We start from the raw sequence: 21445 nt of genomic DNA, 5'->3' as shown, positions 1-21445 counted from the left end.
GTAATGAGCTGCAATCGTTCCCCTCCTGTTTTCCGTGAATAGGAAGACTTTTGTACACAACACACACACCAAAACATATCTTGTCTCAGATCCCAGAGAAATCTCTTAACATCCCTAAAGAGAAACCCTCATCTTGGCAAACGTTATCTTAGAGAAGGTTTCACTGATCAACCAGAAACTCTTCCCATATCTCATTAAATAAACCCAGACAGGATGTATGATGAATAAGTAATGAGACAATGTATAGAGGATCAAGACACACTGACCCCATCCGTAGTCACTTCGAGTCCAAAGACAGCTACAATTGGCTTGACCATGTTCCAAACTCCAAATGGTCATTAGATCCCATCAGTAAGGACCTTTGGGCAGGTGGATCAGATAACCGTCAGATAATTAAGGAATTTAAATCCCATTCTGCACGTCACAAAAAGGAAAGAGAGATGTATCAATCTGTGGGTTTAACAATAATAAAACACCCTAATCCCCCGACTAGAGCTGTCTCTTTCACTCACCCAGGACTTCTAATGCCCATTAAAATAAGGCACAAAGCAGGACAAGCCTTTCTTTCATAAAACTGCCCAGATACAAGTGAGATTGGCCACTGTTGCTTGCTGCTCTATGTGGAATTGAGGATTTTACATTGCCTGGTTTATAGTGCAATCCATTTAGACTCTGGTTGGTGCTGGTTTTGCAGCACCAACCTAAATGTTGTTAGTATACCTGCTACTGCTCACAGAGGATGCTGTTAATCTCTATTTTCTAGGTGGTTAATTGCCGTATGTGTGTCTCCATTGGAAAACATTAATCATTTGGGTCACACTTTATTCAGATAGTCCCGTATAGGTGATCTACAGATGGTTATACTATCAACAAACTATCTGTAGATAAGCAACTGCTTACTAACGTTAGCCAGCTAGCTACAATTCGTAACATATAGTACTTTTAGCAAATTCTTACCTTATAATACGAATTGTAATTCATATGATATCGTAAGAAATGGGTGATGGACATCCACATATTAATACATACCACATGAAACGTAATATATCAAACTAAATGGAGTGTCTCAGATTTACTTACAGAATAATATGAAGTGTTCTGAGACCAGGTTGCAGGCAGCCAGCCAGCGAGTGTCAGGTGATGAAACATTCTAGAAAAGTATTATCTGACAAGAAGATGTTCTGGCACACAACATCTGTGTGCAGTCCCTCCTGACCTGAGCACTTCCATATCCATACCTTTTTATGGACAGCTTTCATGGGAATTTTACTCGAAACACAGGAATTTGGATCATTAACAACGCTAATTTGAATTTATTTTTTAAAATGTTGTATTCCTCATTTATATGACATATTGAAAATCAACTCGCGCCCTCCAGTTCTTAATGGTGCGCTTGCGCGCAAAGGTAACGGGAGCTATCCAAGTGCTGAATCTGAAGAGGCGTCCACTCGTCTCCATTCCAGCAGTGGACAGTCTTCAACGCAAGGAAAGATTATGCTTCAACGCCGCTATATGTTTTTGAGAACATACATCTGTTTTCAGTGAGTTTTTGAATGAAAGTGAGAACGCCTCATTGACGACTCGGCGAATTGTGTCAGCTCACGACGTTTTTTTTACAGGTTCTTTTTTTGGCGGCAATGACTCAGAATTTATGATTCTGGGAACCAGTGTTTCATCAAACTAAACTATGATCCTACGGACTGGAATGCCACCTGCGTATTCTCTGTGTGCCACGAGAACACCCGACTGCGCTTTGGTCAGAAATAAAGCGATACTGCTGCTTGGATTGTGTGTTTGACCAGCATTCACATATGGAAGAAATAAAGAAGTGAAGAAATAAAAAATCAAGAGGAATGAATCGCCCCTTTATCAAAGTCTTGACTGCTTTATTTGCATGTTTAATGGAGACCAACAACAGCAGGTAGGTGAATGGCTACGTTATTGGCCATTTAACATAAACAAATAAAACTATTCCAAATCGAATTAGATACTTTCTTGGATGTATGTATATGTAGTCTATTCAACTGTAATGTTAATCGTTTGAAAAGGCAAAGTGCGTTGCCATTAAAACAAAGTTTAGGAAATGTAATATGAACCTACCTGAAATGAACACATTATTTCCTCATGGACCTCAAAGTTCCAATGTTACTAATGGAAGGTAGCAATCATACAGCTTTAATGTTCAGTCATTGGACTGAAAATATAGCATAGGATGTGTAGCCAAGCTAATCACTGCCTCTAACTCTGTGGGCGTTGTCAAAACGTTGTGAAATTATAGTAGCCTATGCCGGAGTGACTTATTTCAAAATGTGCATAGCCAATAGGTATACAATGAGGAGAGTCACGATGCCAATTCTCCATTACAGTGACAAGAGGCTTATTGCACACCTTGTCTGCCAATGTGTTCCACACTATTGTAATTCTCCATAATCATAGAATTTGAATCGTATTTGTGTTTATCTTAATACCTATTCAGGCCAGGATCATCTTTGGTTGTGTTTAAATAGAAATGTTTTCACCACACTTTGGACTAAGTAGGTGTTTTTCGTTTGTTTCTCACAGGGTGGTGGATGCCAAGGAGCATGAGTCCAGATCAGGATCTACTACTAACTTGTCTCCCTCAGACTTTCTGGACTCATTGATGGGTAGAACATCGGGTTATGATGCACGAATAAGACCGAACTTCAAAGGTTGGTTTTTATTTGGCTTTCCTATGACTTGTTTAGTGTGGATTACAAAAAATTGGCATAAAATGCATCTGGAATTATCAGTGTATCCACCTATATGGCTGTATTTAATTTTCTAAAGTATTGACATCCCTTACATATAATGATGTAGGTGTATACATTCTCAACTGAACACACCTTCAACAGTCAATAGGGCATATTTTGAACAATGTATACATTCTCAACTTAAAAACCCATCAATTGTAAATAAGGCCCATTATGAACATATGATGTATTTGTCTATTGATGAAACCCACCGCTTAAATATTTAAAGAAGAATGGCTATCAATCACACTTGTAGACAGTGACATCCTCATCCCTGTAGGACTTGGGATTGAGGGATTGAGCTATCGAACATGAAGGGCTCACACCAGAACCAAGCAGTAGGCTCGATATAGTTTTATATCTCAGCCCACCATCACAACACCCAATAACTATAGCTATTTCCTCAATTGTCATTTATAGTGTGCAACAGCTATATTTACCATCAGTATTCAACACTAGAAAAACAATAATGAGCTTAAAGTTATAGATGTGGGCCCCAAAACAACGATGGTGCCACAGTGACAGCCACAGATGAGGGATTGGTTCCCTCTGGCTAGACTGTGGGCTGTTGAGTTCCTCTATTGTTGTGTTGTGGTGAGGGGGAGAGACACAGCATCTGTCACTGTGATGGAGCTGAGTAAGGAGAGGGAAGGGAACTCATTGGTGGGGCTCAGGGAGCAGGTTGGCATTTATTGTCATGAATCTTGCCCTGGAGGCAGCTCTACAGAGTGGTCACCAGCTAGCATAGCCACAAAGTCATACAATTCATTTAAACCTAACCTTAACCACACTGCTATGCCTAATGCCTAACCTTACATTTTTGTTTTCATTATTTTTACAATATAAGTTCTTCCTCCAGTGCAAGATTCATGACAATAAACGTCAACGGCAGGCAGGGGCACACCCCAGACAGGGAGGCAGGCAGGGGCACACCCCAGACAGGGAGGCAGGCAGGGGCACACCCCAGACAGGGAGGCAGGCAGGGGCACACCCCAGACAGGGAGGCAGGCAGGGGCACACCCCAGACAGGGAGGCAGGCAGGGGCACACCCCAGACAGGGAGGCAGGCAGGGGCACACCCCAGACAGGCAGGCAGGCTGGGTCAGGAGGGCTGGGAGACTAGTGGTGGAACAATGCTGAAGAGAAGGCCACTGTGAGGAAAATAGCACAGGAAACCCAGTCTGAGATTGGTCAGTAAGACTCAGCCTCAACCCAGAAACATTGGCCCAGATCTATCCACTCTGTCTGGGAGAATGGAAAACAAGTGTAGACAAGACTTCAGAAATTGACTTAAGATTAGGGGAAGACTTGTCTGTTCTGAAAAGCAGAAACAATTTTAATCAGTATATGGATATGGGAGAATGTTGGAGTAGAGGTGAAAAAAAAAGTCTGGAGTGAAAAACATGATCTTACCTTGTCTGGTAAATTGATGAAGGACAGAGTCTCTGGCAGATAGAGAATTCCAGTCTAATGAGGTGTAATACCACACCAACACATGCGCATGCACGCACACATACACACTTACAGTACATTTACACATCCATGTACAGTATACAGGGATATACATAGATGATGGTAGTTTTTCACTTACAAACCATACTGTGTCACAACTATTCCCCACAGTGTTGCTGGAGCCTGACCTACATTTCCTTGCCGAGGTTGTTGTGCAGAGTTATTCCGTAAAAATGTTGTTGCCCGACTACAAACAGAGGCAAATATTAATACCACCACGTCACATTGAATATTGATGAATACACAGGGGAAGGACACTGTGCTCACATCTTAACACAGAGACCAAGATTTGGCGCTGCTTTAAAGGGTCTTTGCTGTCGAAGGCTGCTTGGAGAACTCATGTCAGTGAAGGCTGCTTGGAGAACTCATGTCAGTGAAGGCTGCTTGGAGAACTCATGTCAGTGAAGGCTGCTTGGAGAACTCATGTCAGTGAAGGCTGCTTGGAGAACTCATGTCAGTGAAGGCTGCTTGGAGAACTCATGTCAGTGAAGGCTGTTTGGAGAACTCATGTCAGTGAAGGCTGCTTGGAGAACTCATGTCAGTGAAGGCTGCTTGGAGAACTCATGTCAGTGAAGGCTGCTTGGAGAACTCATGTCAGTGAAGGCTGCTTGGAGAACTCATGTCTGTGAAGGCTGCTTGGAGAACTCATGTCAGTGAAGGCTGCTTGGAGAACTCATGTCAGTGAAGGCTGCTTGGAGAACTCATGTCAGTGAAGGCTGCTTGGAGAACTCATGTCAGTGAAGGCTGTTTGGAGAACTCATGTCAGTGAAGGCTGCTTGGAGAACTCATGTCAGTGAAGGCTGTTTGGAGAACTCATGTCAGTGAAGGCTGCTTGGAGAACTCATGTCAGTGAAGGCTGTTTGGAGAACTCATGTCAGTGAAGGCTGCTTGGAGAACTCATGTCAGTGAAGGCTGCTTGGAGAACTCATGTCAGTGAAGGGCGTTGAGATGACACAGGGTTTACTATTTCCTACTATTCTTTTCCCACTGTTAATGTATTTACCAGTCATTCTGCCACCAGTCCTCAAAGATATCAGCATAATGCTTGTGACACTAAATTAACTGTTCTGTTTGCATGTGCCACTGTTTAATGCCAGTGTGTGTGTGTGTGTGTGTCAACGTGTCTCTCGGTTTGTCTTTCAGCATGTGTTTTTGTCTGTCCTTTAACCCAATCCAGTAAAACATTCGTTGTCATCCTTATTGATTTAGTGAAGTAAGTCAGTATTTCTGAACGATACCACTGTTTGTTGAATAATGATTCCGCCATTTTTTTTACCTGGTCTTATTACTGTATCAGGCCTGCTTTTGAAGACAAACACTTGGTGATGATATTAGTCAACGACTATCTGTGGCTTTATGACTTGCTTAGGAGAACAACATGCCTTTCTTATGTTGACAGAAATACATACAGCCCATATTTTGGTGATAGATACATTTATTACACTCAAGTTACGTCCAACAGATATTGCACCACTATCTTCCTCAACCTCCCTCACCTCTATTTGCTAAAGCACCCCGTGCAGATGGCACATGATAATTAAGGGCTAAAAAAACGTATTGACTTTTTCTTGTCACCTCATTCTCACTCCATTTCACAGGTCCCCCTGTAAACGTTACATGCAATATTTTTATCAACAGCTTTGGGCTCGGTCACAGAGACCAGCATGGTAAGTGTCCCGAACGTCTTCTTGCTTTACCTCTTCCCTGTCAAACATGTCAATGTGCTGTCTGTCCTCCAACCTGCAGGTCCCCCAGTTAATGTTACCTGCAACATATTTATCAACAGCTTTGGTTCTATAGCAGAAACTACAATGGTGAGTTGGAGTGTTGTGCTTGGTCATGTTGTCTTCAGCCTGGCTATTTTTCTCCTCTGGAGTTTAAGATTTAAATCATCCAATCCAAATCATTTCTTTGCTGTTCATGAGCTAATTTTCCTTTTAGTTTATGGATGTTTTCAACGTTTACTTCTTCATGTGCGATGATTCACTTTGTCCCATCCCCTTAGTCTATTGGCAGCTCCAGGGGGCAAGTATAGCACACTATACTCAAGGCAATATTGGATTGCTATTCCCATGACACTCCCTTGTGCATGTGTTAAGTTAGTTCTGTTTTAATCATTTACACAGTGAATGCAAGCACATAATTCACTTTAATTGCAGCCAATAGCTGTAGGTGTGAGATTTAAGCAGATTGATCGGGTGTAATATCTCAAGACATGCAACTGCTCAAGGGGTAAACAATAGCAAACCTAGAATACGCATTGAGATCCCATTCAATAGTTATATCGCAATGACGGTATTTGCCAGCTGAGCTGGGGTTCAAACATTTGCCCACAATTGTTCAATACCTTGTCACACATAAGCATACACATCTGGGACTGCCAATAGACTGTTGACCGCAAATACACTACTGCCTACCAAAGAGGTCTGTTCTGAAAGGGAGAGAAAAGGCATCTCATCTGATACGGTCTGTTCATCTGCAATCAAGCTTCTTAAAACCTGCATGAGTCAATACTAAATGCGTCTTCAAACTTCAATGTACTTTCTGCTTCTACTTCCTGGGTCACCCAAACATCATCTATCTCCTATTATGGCACTTCAGCAATAACAGAGGAAACTGATCATATGGAGCAAGTAACTAAGTTAGACTGATGGCTGCAATTTTTTGATTGCTCTTTTCAACAAATTTGTATCTACTCTTAAAATGTCATTTGGATTTTAGATGATGGTATTGCGCTGTGATTTACAAACATGCATTGAAATCCATGTATTGCATCCATTCATTCATGCTATTATTTATCATATTACAATTCTATATAAAACAAATAATTGAGCAATTTCTCCAGTTAAGGTTGTGGTCGTCCCACAGTGTCTGTATTCTATTACCATTGATATTAATATTAGTATCATTGGTGCAATATTAGGTGCCAAATGTAATGCTGCATGTCACTACGATGGAACCAAAAACCCGAGGCAGGCATTTGGCCAACATATTAAGAGGTTAATGTTGTTTTGTATTAGTAACACTATCATTCTAAATATGTAAAAGTCCACAGTCATTGACCAGTCATGAGTAAGTGACCAGTGACCAGTCATGAGTAAGTGACCAGACCCAACATATTCTAGTCATCAAAAGTAGAGTACTGTATATTTAATGGGGATAGACAAAAGTAGTTAATATGTCAAAATAAAGCCGTTCTAAAGCTGATTTCACTATTTACTCAAGGATTACAGAGTGAACATCTTCCTGCGACAGAAGTGGAGAGACCCTCGGCTGGCGTACAGCAAATACCCAGACTCCTCTCTGGACCTGGATCCGTCCATGTTGGATTCTATCTGGAAACCTGACCTGTTCTTCGCCAATGAGAAAGGTGCCAACTTCCATGATGTCACCACAGACAACAAGCTCCTGAGGGTCTTCAAAGATGGTACCGTCCTGTACAGTATCAGGTCAGATGTGGAGCATGCATTGAATGGTGGACTCAACTCTATTGATTGGGGAAATAAGTAAAATAGCCTGGAGAGATGTAGAACAAGGTCACGCAGAACATTTCCTGTTGGAAACATCCAAACAAAGAAAATATTCAAATCCAGTGAAATTTCAGCAGACAGTCAGAGATTCCCTTCAACGTTAGTCTACTTCCAAGCCCTTAACGCACATGTAATTACTTTTGTAAGAAACATCAAAGACTACCTCTCTGGTTTCATGGGATTCATCTCAATAAAGCATTCCTTTACCTGGAGGAATTGGCTGCAATATGGTCTCCACTAAGAGTCTCCATAGACACAAACTACTTGAGTAGCCTAAGGCTACAGGGAATTTTTCTCCAAAGATGTTTAGAATACGTTCAGGGATGGAGTATGGGGAAAAAAGCCGCTCATGTAGGCTATTAATTTCCACTGGGCATTTGCTTCATCCCTAGCATTGCATGGGATCAGTAAGATGGAATCACTTTGCTGTAGATGCAGCCCACTCGTAGTAGATGAGACATGGGTAACTTTCATACAATAGCCTCCTCCTACAAAAATCACTACTACACTTACATTACATAAAATTTCATTTCATTTCAATATCACTTCAGTCACACAACTCAGCCTCAGATTTAAACCTCAAGGGAACGGAATAATGCAGCTCAATTTTGTCCATTTGGAGAGCTGATTCAGGCGGGGGAGCCCAGGTGTGGAGGGAGGCAGGGGGTTCTGAGAGAACAGATGAAAGGTGGTTAGCCACTCGCTCCATTCATGAGAGAAGAGATGAGAGATAGAGCAGACTGCAGACGACAATACATCTCAGACGCAATAACTGTCCAGTAATGAAAGTGTGATAAGAACCTGCTGAAGGGAATCCCACATGCTGTGTGGGAGGAGGAGGCTCTCAGAGGGGAAAGAGAAAGAGCATTGACTGCAGGAGAGGAGTATATGTTTATCACATACTGTACACAGTAGGCATACATTGTAGGGAGCTTGTATTTAAATCTTGAAACAGTAAAAATTAGGTTCCATATAAGATTTGTACTTTTACATTACATGCATCTATTGAGTGAGGTATAGAACACAATGTAATAAGCCAGTATCTACATAATTTATATAATTGATTTGTACATTCACAAAGAATGCCTGCACAGTTGACTCCTTACCTTTACATGTCTCTTCTTCAAAGGTTGACTCTCATTCTATCTTGTCCAATGGATCTGAAGAACTTTCCCATGGACATGCAGATCTGTACCATGCAACTGGAGAGCTGTAAGTGACTGCTCCTTACATCCCACATGGTAAAGCACATGCAACATGGTTTGTAAAAATGCAATAACCTCTCAAACATCTTTGCTGTATTCATTCATTCCTCAGTTGGCTACACCATGAATGACTTGATCTTTGAGTGGGAGAGCAAGGACAAAAATCCGGTGCAGGTGGCCGCAGGGCTGACCCTCCCCCAGTTTATCATGAGAGATGAGAAGGAGCTGGGATACTGTACCAAAAGCTACAACACCGGTCAGAGAACCACACACACACACTGTACACACACACATTCACAGACATTCTCAAGCACACACCACACCATCCCTGATCTGAGGTGTCAGTGTGTTTTGTTCTCCAGGTAAATTCACCTGCATTGAGGTGAAGTTCCACTTGGAGAGACAGATGGGTTACTACCTGATCCAGATGTACATCCCCAGCCTCCTCATTGTCATCCTCTCCTGGGTCTCCTTCTGGATCAACATGGACGCCGCGCCCGCCAGGGTAGCGCTAGGCATCACCACTGTGCTCACCATGACAACCCAGAGCTCCGGCTCCAGAGCCTCCCTTCCTAAGGTAATATTGTGAGTGGACAATCTGATGGAGGAGAGAGGGATACTGGGCCATGTTCAGATCAATCAATATTCCATTTCCTACTCATTTTCGAAGTCGTACATAATCAGATCCTGCTCATGAAATGTAAATATGCCTAAGGTTGAAGTCTCCATGCTTCCCTGAAGTTTGAGTATTGGGTTCTGATTCAAGTGGCCTAGGGCAATAGATAAGCAATCAATAGATTTATATCAAGCGAATATCAATGCATTTGCGAAGTCTTTAATTTTTTAAATCAATAAGTTGCAAAACAGAGAAGACCTTTAAACATTACATTATCACAATATATTGAAGAAATGTATTTAACTTGTTAGAATAGTGATTTAGGTGGTGATATAACATGACTAAATTAAACAGTAGTGTATACACAGCGACAGTGCACTGTCAAAGACTAAATTGCTATTCACACTTACGCTAGCAAGAGGCCTCCAGTGTGAGTCATCTCTTGAAGATCAATAATTTCCCTACACATTGGACCACACATGACCACGGAGGGCTCGACCACGGATGGCTCTACCACGGAGGGCTCGGCCATGTCAAAGAGGCCCGCATGAAAGAAACGCTGATAAATATTAAGATAGGACTTTGAGAGGCACAGCAACAAAAGCTCAATATGCCTAAAGAGCACTCAACAACGTTGAGTTGTTTTCTCTCCATGCAAATGACCTGTCATTTTGAGAGACAGACGAGGTCATTGTAGGATGAATAAGAGGTCATCCTTCAGATTCTAGCCTCCATCTCACATCCGGCTGGGAGATGAAGGCTTCAGCCTAACTGCTACTGTTTCCTTTATGTTACCTTGGTAATTGAAGCAGCAATTATTTCCTTCCAGTGCTATCGCTGAAATCACTCATATCAATTTCAACTTTGAAAGTTTAAAGCACTTGTTAGCAAATACCACCCCTCTAATTATGGTGATTTAGAATTTACATCAACTCTGATTAACATAACAAAGCACAATGAGGGAAGATAATAATCCCATTGAAATGTTAATTGCCCGATGCATCATGACGCCAGGACATACAAGGATTATGCAGTCCCAGTAAACTATTGTTTGTTTGTTTCTTGTCACAGGTGTCCTATGTGAAGGCCATTGATATCTGGATGGCAGTGTGTCTCCTGTTTGTATTCGCTGCCCTACTGGAATATGCTGGGGTTAACTTTGTTTCCAGGCAACAGAAGGATTTACTTCGCTTGAGGCGAAGACAGAGGCGGACTCACAAGGTAAACAGTCTAGTCTTGAGGAGCATGCCACTGGACACATGCTGCTTAAATCAACGTTGTTTCTACTCCATTTCAATGAAATTATGTTGAACCCACGTGGAATAGACATTCAATTGACGTCTGTGCCCAGTGGGATTACCGTTAGAACAGTCACTGCAAAGCCCAGACTCATTACCCATTTTTAAAGATTGGGAGTTCCACTCCAGTATTTTTTAATTGCTATTGAAGAGATGGGGAGAGACAGGCAAGACTGAGAAAATGTGTGTTGAAAATGCAATATGGGACCAGGATTCGATCAATCCCTCGCTTACATGCACCAAAGGCAGGCGGTGCCAGTAACTGCTACACCAAATCCCAGGGCCTCATGGCTGATCATATGAATGGTGTCTTTCAAAAGGAAGGGTGACATGATGAAACTGGGCTGAATGAACATTTAGGGCAGTCGGAGACTTGTTGACTGAAGTGTGTCAGGTTATCTAAGTGTGTTCGCTTGTTGTTGCTGCTGCAGCAGAGGGAGGGAGGTAGGGAGGGTGTATCTGGGAGACATTCAGCTGTGTCCCCAGTGTTAATGAAGCAGCTGTAGATGTCGCCTGGAGGCATCCTCAGGTAAAGGGTACAACACCTGAGTCACGGGCCAAGAAAAGGACGCAAGAACATGGCTACTGGCCATACACCACAATGTCATAGTGTGTGTGCACATGGGAGTGTGTCTGAAACTCTTTCTCTCCATTGAACAGAAGCAAACTCACCATGGTTCTGCCTTTGTTTTGTTTCACCAGGATGATGACATGAGGGATGGCCGCTTCAATTTCTCTGGTTACGGCATGACTCAGTGTCTGAAGGATGGGTCGGGTGTTAAAAACGCCGTCTCAAACCCCAGCCCAGCACCACCAACCCCTAAAGAGAAAGAGGTGATAAGAAAAAGGTTTGTGGACAGGGCCAAGAGGATTGACACTGTGTCCCGAGCAGCCTTCCCTATGGCCTTCCTCCTCTTCAACATCTTCTACTGGATAACATACAAGGTCATCAGGCATGAGGACATTGGCATGCAGTCAGGGTAGTCGCTCTGCCCGGCAGGTTTTACCTATGGAACCCTCATCTCTCTCTCACTCTAATTTTACTGAATGAGAAATGATTGGACAGCAGTGAGACTACTTTATGTTGTGGGACTGTACATGGAGGAGAGGCACAGTGATGCTGGGGGTGGTGGTTTTCTTTCAGGGATAATTGATAGGTGTTCAAGCAAAATCGAATAGACTAATGCACATGTTGTAGATGAACAAGTGGTGAGGCACAGATATATTCCTATGTGTTAATGCATCCTGGAGATTCTACTGGGTTTTTACTCAAGGCACAGAGCAATGATGTAAAAAGGTGGACCACATTTTATGAGACAATACTGCCTTTGCATTTGTGCAACCTTGCAATGGAGCAACATTCCATGCATTTGTATGTGCAGTAGTCTGGGCTTTAGGGTTAGACTTTTGTGTGGTTTTCATATGAAGGTTGATTTAGAGCAGTTTTATACAATTGTACTGCAGTTCCTCACTGTTTCTACAAGCAGCAGTTCTATACGAGCACAATGTATACACACACACACATTTTTACTATCCTTGTGGAGACCAAACAATTGATTCCCATTCAAAATCCTATTTTCTCTAACCCCTAAACCAAACTCTGACCTTAACCCTAACCCCAAGACAGACTAAAAAAGTATTTTTCCTTGTTGGGACTGGCAAAATGTCCCCACTTGATTGCATTTTCCTTGTTTTACTATCCTTGTGAGGAGTTCTGGTCCCCTCAAGTATAGTAAAACCAAACACACATCTATAAGGCCTACATGTGTGAAGAGATTAAATCCAGATTGACAGTTAGAAACTGCATTTTTATAAGCTACCCAAAGCCTTAGATATCATGGATTTGGAGATAAATGGTAGGCTTCCCTATCTTTCACAAAGCAATGTCTCTTTTCACTCAGCTGTCTGTCAGAAATGAATGCACTTATTTATTTAAAACTCAGTAAAATTTTGCCTAAAAGGTGGTTTGTATTTTCCACTCCCCTTCAACGTACAGTTGAAGTCAGAAGTTTACATACACTTAGGTTGGAGTCATTAAAACTCGTTTTTCAACCACTCCACAATTTTTTTGTTAACAAATTATAGTTTTGGCAAGTCGGGTAGGACATCTACTTTGTGCATTACACAAGTAATTTTTCCAACAATTGTTTACAGACAGATTATTTCACTTATAAATCACTGTATCACAATCCCAGTGGGTCAGAGGTTCACATACACTAAGTTGACTGTACCTTTAAACAGCTTGGAAAATTCCAGAAAATGATTTAGAAGCTTCTGATAGGCTAATTGACATAATTTGAGTCAATTTGGGGTGTACCTGTGGATGTATTTCAAGGCCTACCATCAAACTCAGTGCCTCTGCTTGACATCTTGGGAAAATCAAAAGAAATCAGCCAAGACCTCAGAAAACACATTATAGAGCTCCACAAGTCTGGTTCATCCTTGGGAAAAATGTCCAAATGCCTGAAGGTACCACGTTCATCTGTACAAACAATAGTACGCAAGTATAAACACCATGGGACCACGCAGCCGTCATACCACTCAGGAAGGAGATGCATTCTGTCTCCTAGAGATGAACGTTCTTTGGTACAAAAAGTGCAAATTAATTTCAGAACAACAGCAAAGGACCTTGTGAAGATGCTGGAGGAAACAGCTACAAAAGTATCTACATCCATAGTAAAACAGGTCCGACCTGAAAGGTCGCTCAGCAAGGAAGAAGCCACTGCTCCAAAACCGCCATAAAAAAGCCAGACTACGGTTTTCAACTGCTCATGGGGACAAAGATCGTACTTTTTGGAGAAATGTCCTCTGGTCTGATGAAACAAAAATACAACTGTTTGGCCATAATAACCATAATTTTGTTAGGATGAAAAAGGGGGATGCTTGCAAGGCAAAGAACACCATCCCAACCGTGAAGCACAGGGGTGGCAGCATCATGTTGTTGGGGTGCTTTGCTGCAGAAGGGATGGTGCACTACACAAAATAGATGGCATCATGAGGGAAGAATATTATGTGGATATATTGAAGCAACATCTCAAGACATCAGTCCGGAAGTTAAAGCTTGGTCACAAATGGGTCTTCCAAATGGACAATGACCCCAAGCATACTTCCAAAGTTGTGGAAAATGGCTTAAGGACAAAAGGTTCAACGTATTGGAGTGGCCATCACAAAGCCTTGACCTCATCCTATAGAACATTTGTGGGCAGAACTGAAAAAGTGTGTGCGAGCAAGGAGGCCTACAAACCTGACTCAGATACACCAGCTCTGTCAGAAGGAATGGGCCAAAATTCACCCAACTTATTTTGGGAAGCTTGTGGAAGGCTACCCAAAACGTTTGACCCAAGTTAAACAATTTAAAGGCAATGCTACCAAATACTAATTGAGTGTATGTAAACTTCTGACTTCAACTCTATATCAAGTCATCATCATTACATACATGTTATCTAATCTATTTCATTATTCAACGTATCATCGCTATTTTCAAACTCCATCTTTTGCATTTCATTTTCTTCTTGTTCTATTCTTAAATATGTCACATGGGGTACATGACAAACTTCTGACCTACAGACAATATCCCACTACTCAATATTCCCTTTTTGCCAATTAATTTGTTTGTATCACAGATAAATATTAGAGTTGGGGTGTACGTTTTGTAGATTTAATTGTAATGAAATGTTTATTGTAATGAAGGCAGATGATATGTTTTTAAAAACTGAGATTTCTATTCTACTTCTTAAGATTCCTCTGAGGACTGCTGAATGCATTCCCTCTTTGGGCAGTACGTATTACAGTTAACATTGTATACTATACTGCATTGCCACTATGAAGGATATCCTCGTAACACAATGGTATAGAGCAGCTATTGGTCCTTGCACTCCTGACATACTACAAGGAAAGTATTTTCTTGAATGCTCAGTGTTTCCCCTATTTGCATTTAGCAGCGGCGCAATGTAGATGTATAGATGTATTCCTCAGAAGATTTCATCCCTGCGCACCGCAGGAAGACCCCCCCCCCCCTACTCTGCCAACGCTGCTGAAAGAAGTCCTAGGGGAAACTAATGCTGTTTCTGAAAAATGTTGTTTAAGAAACTGTACATCAATAAAGTTGAGTGTGCACCACATATGCCCTCTCCCTCATCATGGTAGTGTGTTGTCCCATCATCAAACAGACTGTCAGAACATCACATGATGTGTACCGTATGGAACTAGCTGATCACATTTTAGAAGAAGAAGTATGATGCAGACTACAGAGTTCAATATTTCTAGTGGGATGGCAACAGGGAATCATTACCCATAAATAATGATTAGAGACCAACCAAGAAAAATCTAGTAAAACAGACATCTCTATGGTGACTTGGGACAAAGTTAGAGAAAAAACAACAACTGTCCTTTCTTCTTACCTGGCCAATGACTCAGGGTGACTGCTGGGCTCTCTTTATATCCAGGTCGCGCCGTGTGACACAGAACTGGGGCGACAGCGGGCTTCCGCTAATGTAGGATAATGGACCTCACGGTGTGTTAGCGAGACATCACAGCAGGTAGCGTTTACCTGTGTGGACACCACCTGAATAGAAAATGCCAGAGTGGCTTCACTGCCACGGAAAAAACATTCTATTAGACATACACCTGGGGCTAAGTGGTAGCACCTCCTAAACGGTCTTCACTCAGTGCAATTGTCTCCGAAGTTGTTTAATGTGAAAACCATGGAAATCACTGCTGCCCAGAGAGAATCATGTTATGCTCCCTGACACCAAATGACCATGTGAATCATCTTAATTAGACAGAAAAGATAACATTGCTCTAATGTATATTGGACTTACCTTTCCCACGAGTCAATTCACTGGACCTTATTACCATGCTGGAAATGAATGCGAGAGATCAACATTGAGCCACATCCAACACAAAGTGTGCTAGTGGAGATTGATTCTATCAAAGCAAAATAATGCATACAACTGTGGTTGAGTGTTTCACATCAGGATTCTAAACCGATTCATAATGTTAATAGTCTACAAATAATACCTCCCATTTACTGTAGGTGACAATTTACGTCACTGATCATTATTGGTCTAAAAGACAAGGATGCAGTCTTATTGAAATAGCCAGTCAGTGACAGCTTAGAAAAAAATACAATTATTTTCAGAATAAAGAGTAAAAATAGATAGCATCTTAATTGTCTCAGAGAGAAAATACGACTTCCAATCGTTCATTAGGCTTCTAGACGGTCTGGGAGAAAAAAAAAAAGAAATTACATGGTTTCCATAGCAACTGCACAGAAATGGAAAGGCCAGTGTGTGGGGAAAGTGGGGATTGATTGAGTTTGAAAACTGGTGGATCATTGTGTCACAGAATATATATTTAGTCTTTCTCCTCTTTAAAAGGCTGGGAGAAGAATATTTTAACAAATGAAAACTGTTTTATGTTATTCCAGTGATTAAACCAGCCTTATAGATGACCACAACAAAGCTATTATCATCCAACTTAAACCAATGTTAACCCATTACCCTGTCTGGAACAGCAAAACAGCCCCCCCAAGTCTATACAAACTAATTAACAAAACCACTTAATGTCAATTCAATTCCCACCTTTAGAGGTTGGACACAGAGTTAAAACCCAGTGCTACTACTGTAGATGGGGACGCTGCTGATATTACAGAGTATTGATCTCAGTTCCTTTGTCATGGCTCAATATAGCTAGTCTATAATCAATGAGACTGAACTGTCTGTGCATGCTTCGTTTCCCCTCCAGGCCTTCCAAGACTGGTTTCCCTGCTCTTAGGAATTTTTCACAGCACAACGATTCTATCATTCTAAATCCCTACTCCAAAGTGCATATATAAATATCCCTTTTTAAATCACAGAGTTGTACTGCTCAGAGAAATGGTTTCTAACGAGAACTGATAAACACTGTTTATGCTCCTAATGGGACATGTACAATTAGAGGAATTAGACTGAGCAACCCTACACTTTGAGTCAGGCATGTCCCATCAGTCAGAAGAAGTAGTCAAATCAGAAAATAATATAAATGTGTTAGGATGTGATAAGGACAGAACGCAGGGGAGTCGCTAAATTGAACAAATACCATAATACATGATTGATATTTGATAAAGTCACACAATTGGGATTTACATCTGAGGTCTACTTTAAAAGTGTATGTGATGGTTCCATTCAACACATTACTGGGAAGTGCTTTAAGAGTTTTTTTTTTTTTTTGACTATCTGCATAAGAAATGTTGTATTTAGAAAACTGCAAGTGTGCCACTTGGAATTGTAGTCAATAAACACAGGGTGAGAGAATACTTCTACGACTACTAGTCAAGGCGAAGTCGAAATACATCTTCAATGTAGAGACACTTGCTATAGTTGTGCCTACTTCTCTATTGTAATCAATAAGCCTATGTATTTCCACATAGATTTGACAGAGTCACAGGCATTTATTGGGATGACTCATGTACTGGAGGGTAGTCACTAGCTGGCACAAAAAGAGTCATACAATCTGATTTGAAACCTAACCCTAACCACACTGCTGACCTTATGCTTAACCATAAATTAAAGGGATACTTTGTGATTTTGGCAATGAGGCCCTTAAACTTCCAGTCATTGTGCTAAAGCTAGTTAGCATTGGTTCGTGAAACTACTTCTAACTTCCTTCATACTGGACAAAGTCATTAAAATGGTATCCAGAAGTTCATCTAACACTGGGGAATTAGATAAAGTGCCTATTGCCAAAATCCCGAAGTATCCTTTAAAGACCAAAACGCAATTTTTTTGTACTTATTTAGCCAATTTTGACTTTGCAACTGGCCCATCTAGTGTAAATCCCTCAGCTCTGCCTCTAGGACAAGATTCATCCCAATAAACGTCAACCTGCGACATAGTCCTGCAGCGAGAGGAACCTTAGTCAATAGCTATACTAACCAAGCCAGGAGCAGAGCGATCAAGGTTGACCTGTCACTCAGAATCAACATAACAATGACTTCTCTCCACCAACAACACTCATCATTGTTGGTGTTAACATTACCAGAACGATGCCTCTGGAAACAGTCAATCAAGTATCTGGGGCTTGTTTGTCCCTTAATAGATTATTAAATTGTGATTCATGTTCAGCAACATAAGAATTCCAAAAAACTGTACAAGATGGAAACTAGGCTACATGTTGTCTTGTCAACGGATTTAAATCTGTAATGACTGGAAAATTGCCTTCATGTCTTTCCTCAAATTGTGTGCACAAATTTGTTTCCATCCCTGTTAATGAGCATTTCATTTTTGCCAAGATAATCCAGATGTGGCATATCAAGAAGCCTTAAACAGCATGATCATTACAGTGCACCTTGTGCTGGGGACAATAAAAGGCCACTCTAAAATGTGCAGTTTTGTCACAACACAATGCCAGATCTCTCACGTTTTGAGGGAGCGTACAATTGGCATGCTGACTGCATGAATGTCCACCAGAGCTGTTACCAATGAATTTGGCAGTACGTCCAACCAGCCTCACAACCGCAGACGGTACGGCGTCGTATGGGTGAGCAGTTTGCTGATGTCAACGTTGTGAACCGTGCCCCACGGTGGCGTTATGGTATGGGCAGGCATAACCTATAGACAACACAATTACATTTTACCGATGGCAATTTGAATGCACAGAGACGAGATCCTGAGGCCCATTGCTGTGCCATTCATCTGCCGCCATCACCTCATATCCAGCAATTGAAGAGGAGTGGGACAACATTCCAGAGGCCACAATCAACAGCCTGATCAACTCTATGCAAAGGAGATACTGACTGGTTTTCTGATCCAACAGATGCATTTCTGTATTCCCAGTCATGTAAAATCCATAGGCTAGGGCCTATTTAATTGATTTCAATTGACTGATTTCCTTCCGTGAACTAACTCAGTAAAATCTTTAAAATTGTTTCATGCTACGTTTATATTTTTGTTCAGTATATTTTGGCTTCGGAGAAGAGGCATATGAAAGCTTCATGCCTGGTCCTCGTCTGCAATGACATTCCTCTGTCAGGAACCGCATTCTTCATTCTGATGAAAACACTTGTGGATCGAGGGCAGATGCCCAGCAGTCATCCTTCTCAAACTTAAAAAAAGTTAGCTTGCAATAATGGGATGACAAAACAAATCCCCATGCATTCTCCTCAACCTGCCAGGCAGTGAGGTTTGAAGAGGCCTCCAGGCAGAAAACCATCCCCAGCTGATACCATAACAAATCGAGCAGGTGCCTCAGTGCAGGCGCTGTATACCTAACCCCAGAGGAAAACCCAAAAACCTGTGTGTGTTTGAAGGAGGCCGAAGGTGTGAATTAGTGCGAGTGTTGTGAAAAAGACAGACAGCAGAGCAAAACGCAAATGGCAGGTATCACCAGATGATACAGTTCTCACAAAACCGGTTCAAAGCTGAATCATTTGAATTGCATGGCTTTTTATTTTGATTATTTTGCAAAGAATCCCATGACAGTGAAAACAAAGAGTGCCTACAACGTTTTCCAATTATGTTTTCTAGACAAAAAGTATTGTGACAGTGAGTCCAAGAGCCCTGGATCCAATATCAGCCTTAGGTATTGAACCACAGATAGCATCGTGGTGAAAGAGAGAGAAAAGTGGAATTTCTCTGGTCAGACAGTGTGCCACAGACAGGAGCTGCTGTGTCGCGATCTGACTTTACGAGAACCAAAACGGCACATCCCCATCCTAGGGTCCTCCAGGGGCGAACGTCACAAAATAAGGGGCCAAAAACCTGGTAGAACTGCACCATCTGTCTTACCAGACACCTTTAGTCAAACAGCCTGGGATGAGGACTCATCCCAGGCTGTTTGAGCACACATAGTAACTGTACTACATTTGGTCAAGACAAGACAATATCCAAGATGGGTTTAATTTATAGCATTTTACAGAAAACATAACTGCGCCATAACGGGAAGAGACAAAGCTTTCTCAGCTTCTAACCAGGGAGGCAGGTGTAGACGTTTGCCCATCCCGTTACCTCCTAAAGTTTCCTTCTGAACACACAGTGTTTCACACTTCAGATCACAGCAGCAGCAGCGTTTCACAGGCTGCCGGTCTGAGGGGAGAGAGGAGTAGCTATTACACAGAGATTAGAGGCGTGAAGCACAGGAGGTGGTCCAAGGGAGACATGCATTCACACACACACATTCATACAGTGCCTTCAGAACATATTCACACAACTCAACTTTTTCCACATTTTGCTGTGCTACAGCCTGAATTTGAAAGGGACTAAACATATAATGGTCACTGGCCCACACACACACACAGCCCCATAATGTCAGTGGAATATTGTTTAGATATTTTTTATTTATTATTAAAAAACAAGAATAAGTATTCAACCTCTTAAGGCAAACCTAAATAAGTTCAGGAATAAAAACTTGAAAAGTCATTAGTTGTTTGGACTCACTTTGTGTAACAATAGTGTTTAACGTGATTTTTGAATGACTACCTCATCTCTGTACCCCACACATACACATAATTGTAATGTCCCTCAGTCGAGCAGTGAATTTCAAACTAAGACCACGGATGTTTTCCAATGCCTCAAACAAAAAAAGCAGACATTGACAATTTATTACACGTTAGATGGTGTATCAATACACCCAGTCACTACAAAGATAGGCATCCTTCCTAACTCAGTTGCTGGAGAGGAAGGAAACAGCTCAGAGATTTCACCATGAGGCCAATGGTAACTTTAAAACAGAGTTTAAATGGCTGAGGATGGATCAACAACATTGTAGTTACTCCACAATACTAACCCAATTGACAGCATGAAAAAGAAGATGGTACAGCATAATATTGCAATAAGGCACTAAAGTAATACTGGGAAAAAAGTGGCAAAACAAGTCACTTTTTGTCCTGAATACAGTGTTATGTTTGGGGCAAATCCAATACAACATTACCGAGTACCATTCTCTATATTTTCAAGCATAGTGGTGGCTGCATAATGTTAGGACTAGGGAGTTTCAGGACAAAAAAAGAAAACGGAGCTATGCACAGTCAAAATTATACAGGAAAGCCTGGTTCAGTGTGCTGTACCACTGGGTGATGAATTCACTTTTCAGGACAGTAACCTAAAACACAAGGGCAAATCTACACTGGAGTTGCATACCAAGAAGAGAGCAAATGATCCTGAGTGGGCGAGTTACAGTTTTGACATAAATCTGCTTGAAAGTCTGTCAAGACTTGAAAATTGTTGTCTAGCAATGACCTACAACAAATTTGACAGAGCTTGAAGAATTGTTTTAAATAATGGGCAATGATTGTACAATCCAGATGTGCAAATCTCTTAGAGACCTAGCCAGAAAGACTCACAGCTGTAAGTACTGCCAAAGGTTATTCTAACATGCATTGACTCAGGGGTGTGAATTCTTATGTAAATAACATTTGAATTTACATTTTTTTAAACTGTCATTATGGGGTATTGTGTTTAGATGGATGAGATGTTTGTTATTTATTTTGTCCATTTTTAATTCAGGCTCTAACTAAATATTTTCACAAAGGGGTGTGA

At 41.4% G+C, this 21445-nt stretch overlaps 1 protein-coding gene across 1 annotated transcript; it reads left to right on the top strand.

Moving 5' to 3' along the window:
- Positions 1–1486: 1486 nt before the first annotated feature.
- Positions 1487–15043, top strand: LOC115128508 (glycine receptor, alpha 2). Its single transcript, XM_029658405.2, has 9 exons — positions 1487–1921; positions 2563–2690; positions 6029–6096; positions 7508–7731; positions 8942–9024; positions 9130–9273; positions 9380–9594; positions 10705–10854; positions 11634–15043. The coding sequence occupies exons 1-9, from the start codon at positions 1854–1856 to the stop codon at positions 11913–11915; spliced, it is 1362 nt and encodes a 453-aa protein (XP_029514265.1). The 5' UTR covers positions 1487–1853; the 3' UTR covers positions 11916–15043.
- The last annotated feature ends 6402 nt before the right edge of the window (positions 15044–21445 follow it).

Source organism: Oncorhynchus nerka, linkage group LG1 (genome assembly GCF_034236695.1).
Source record: "Oncorhynchus nerka isolate Pitt River linkage group LG1, Oner_Uvic_2.0, whole genome shotgun sequence".
Lineage (NCBI taxonomy): Eukaryota > Metazoa > Chordata > Actinopteri > Salmoniformes > Salmonidae > Oncorhynchus > Oncorhynchus nerka.
This window is presented reverse-complemented; position numbering and strand designations above follow the sequence as displayed.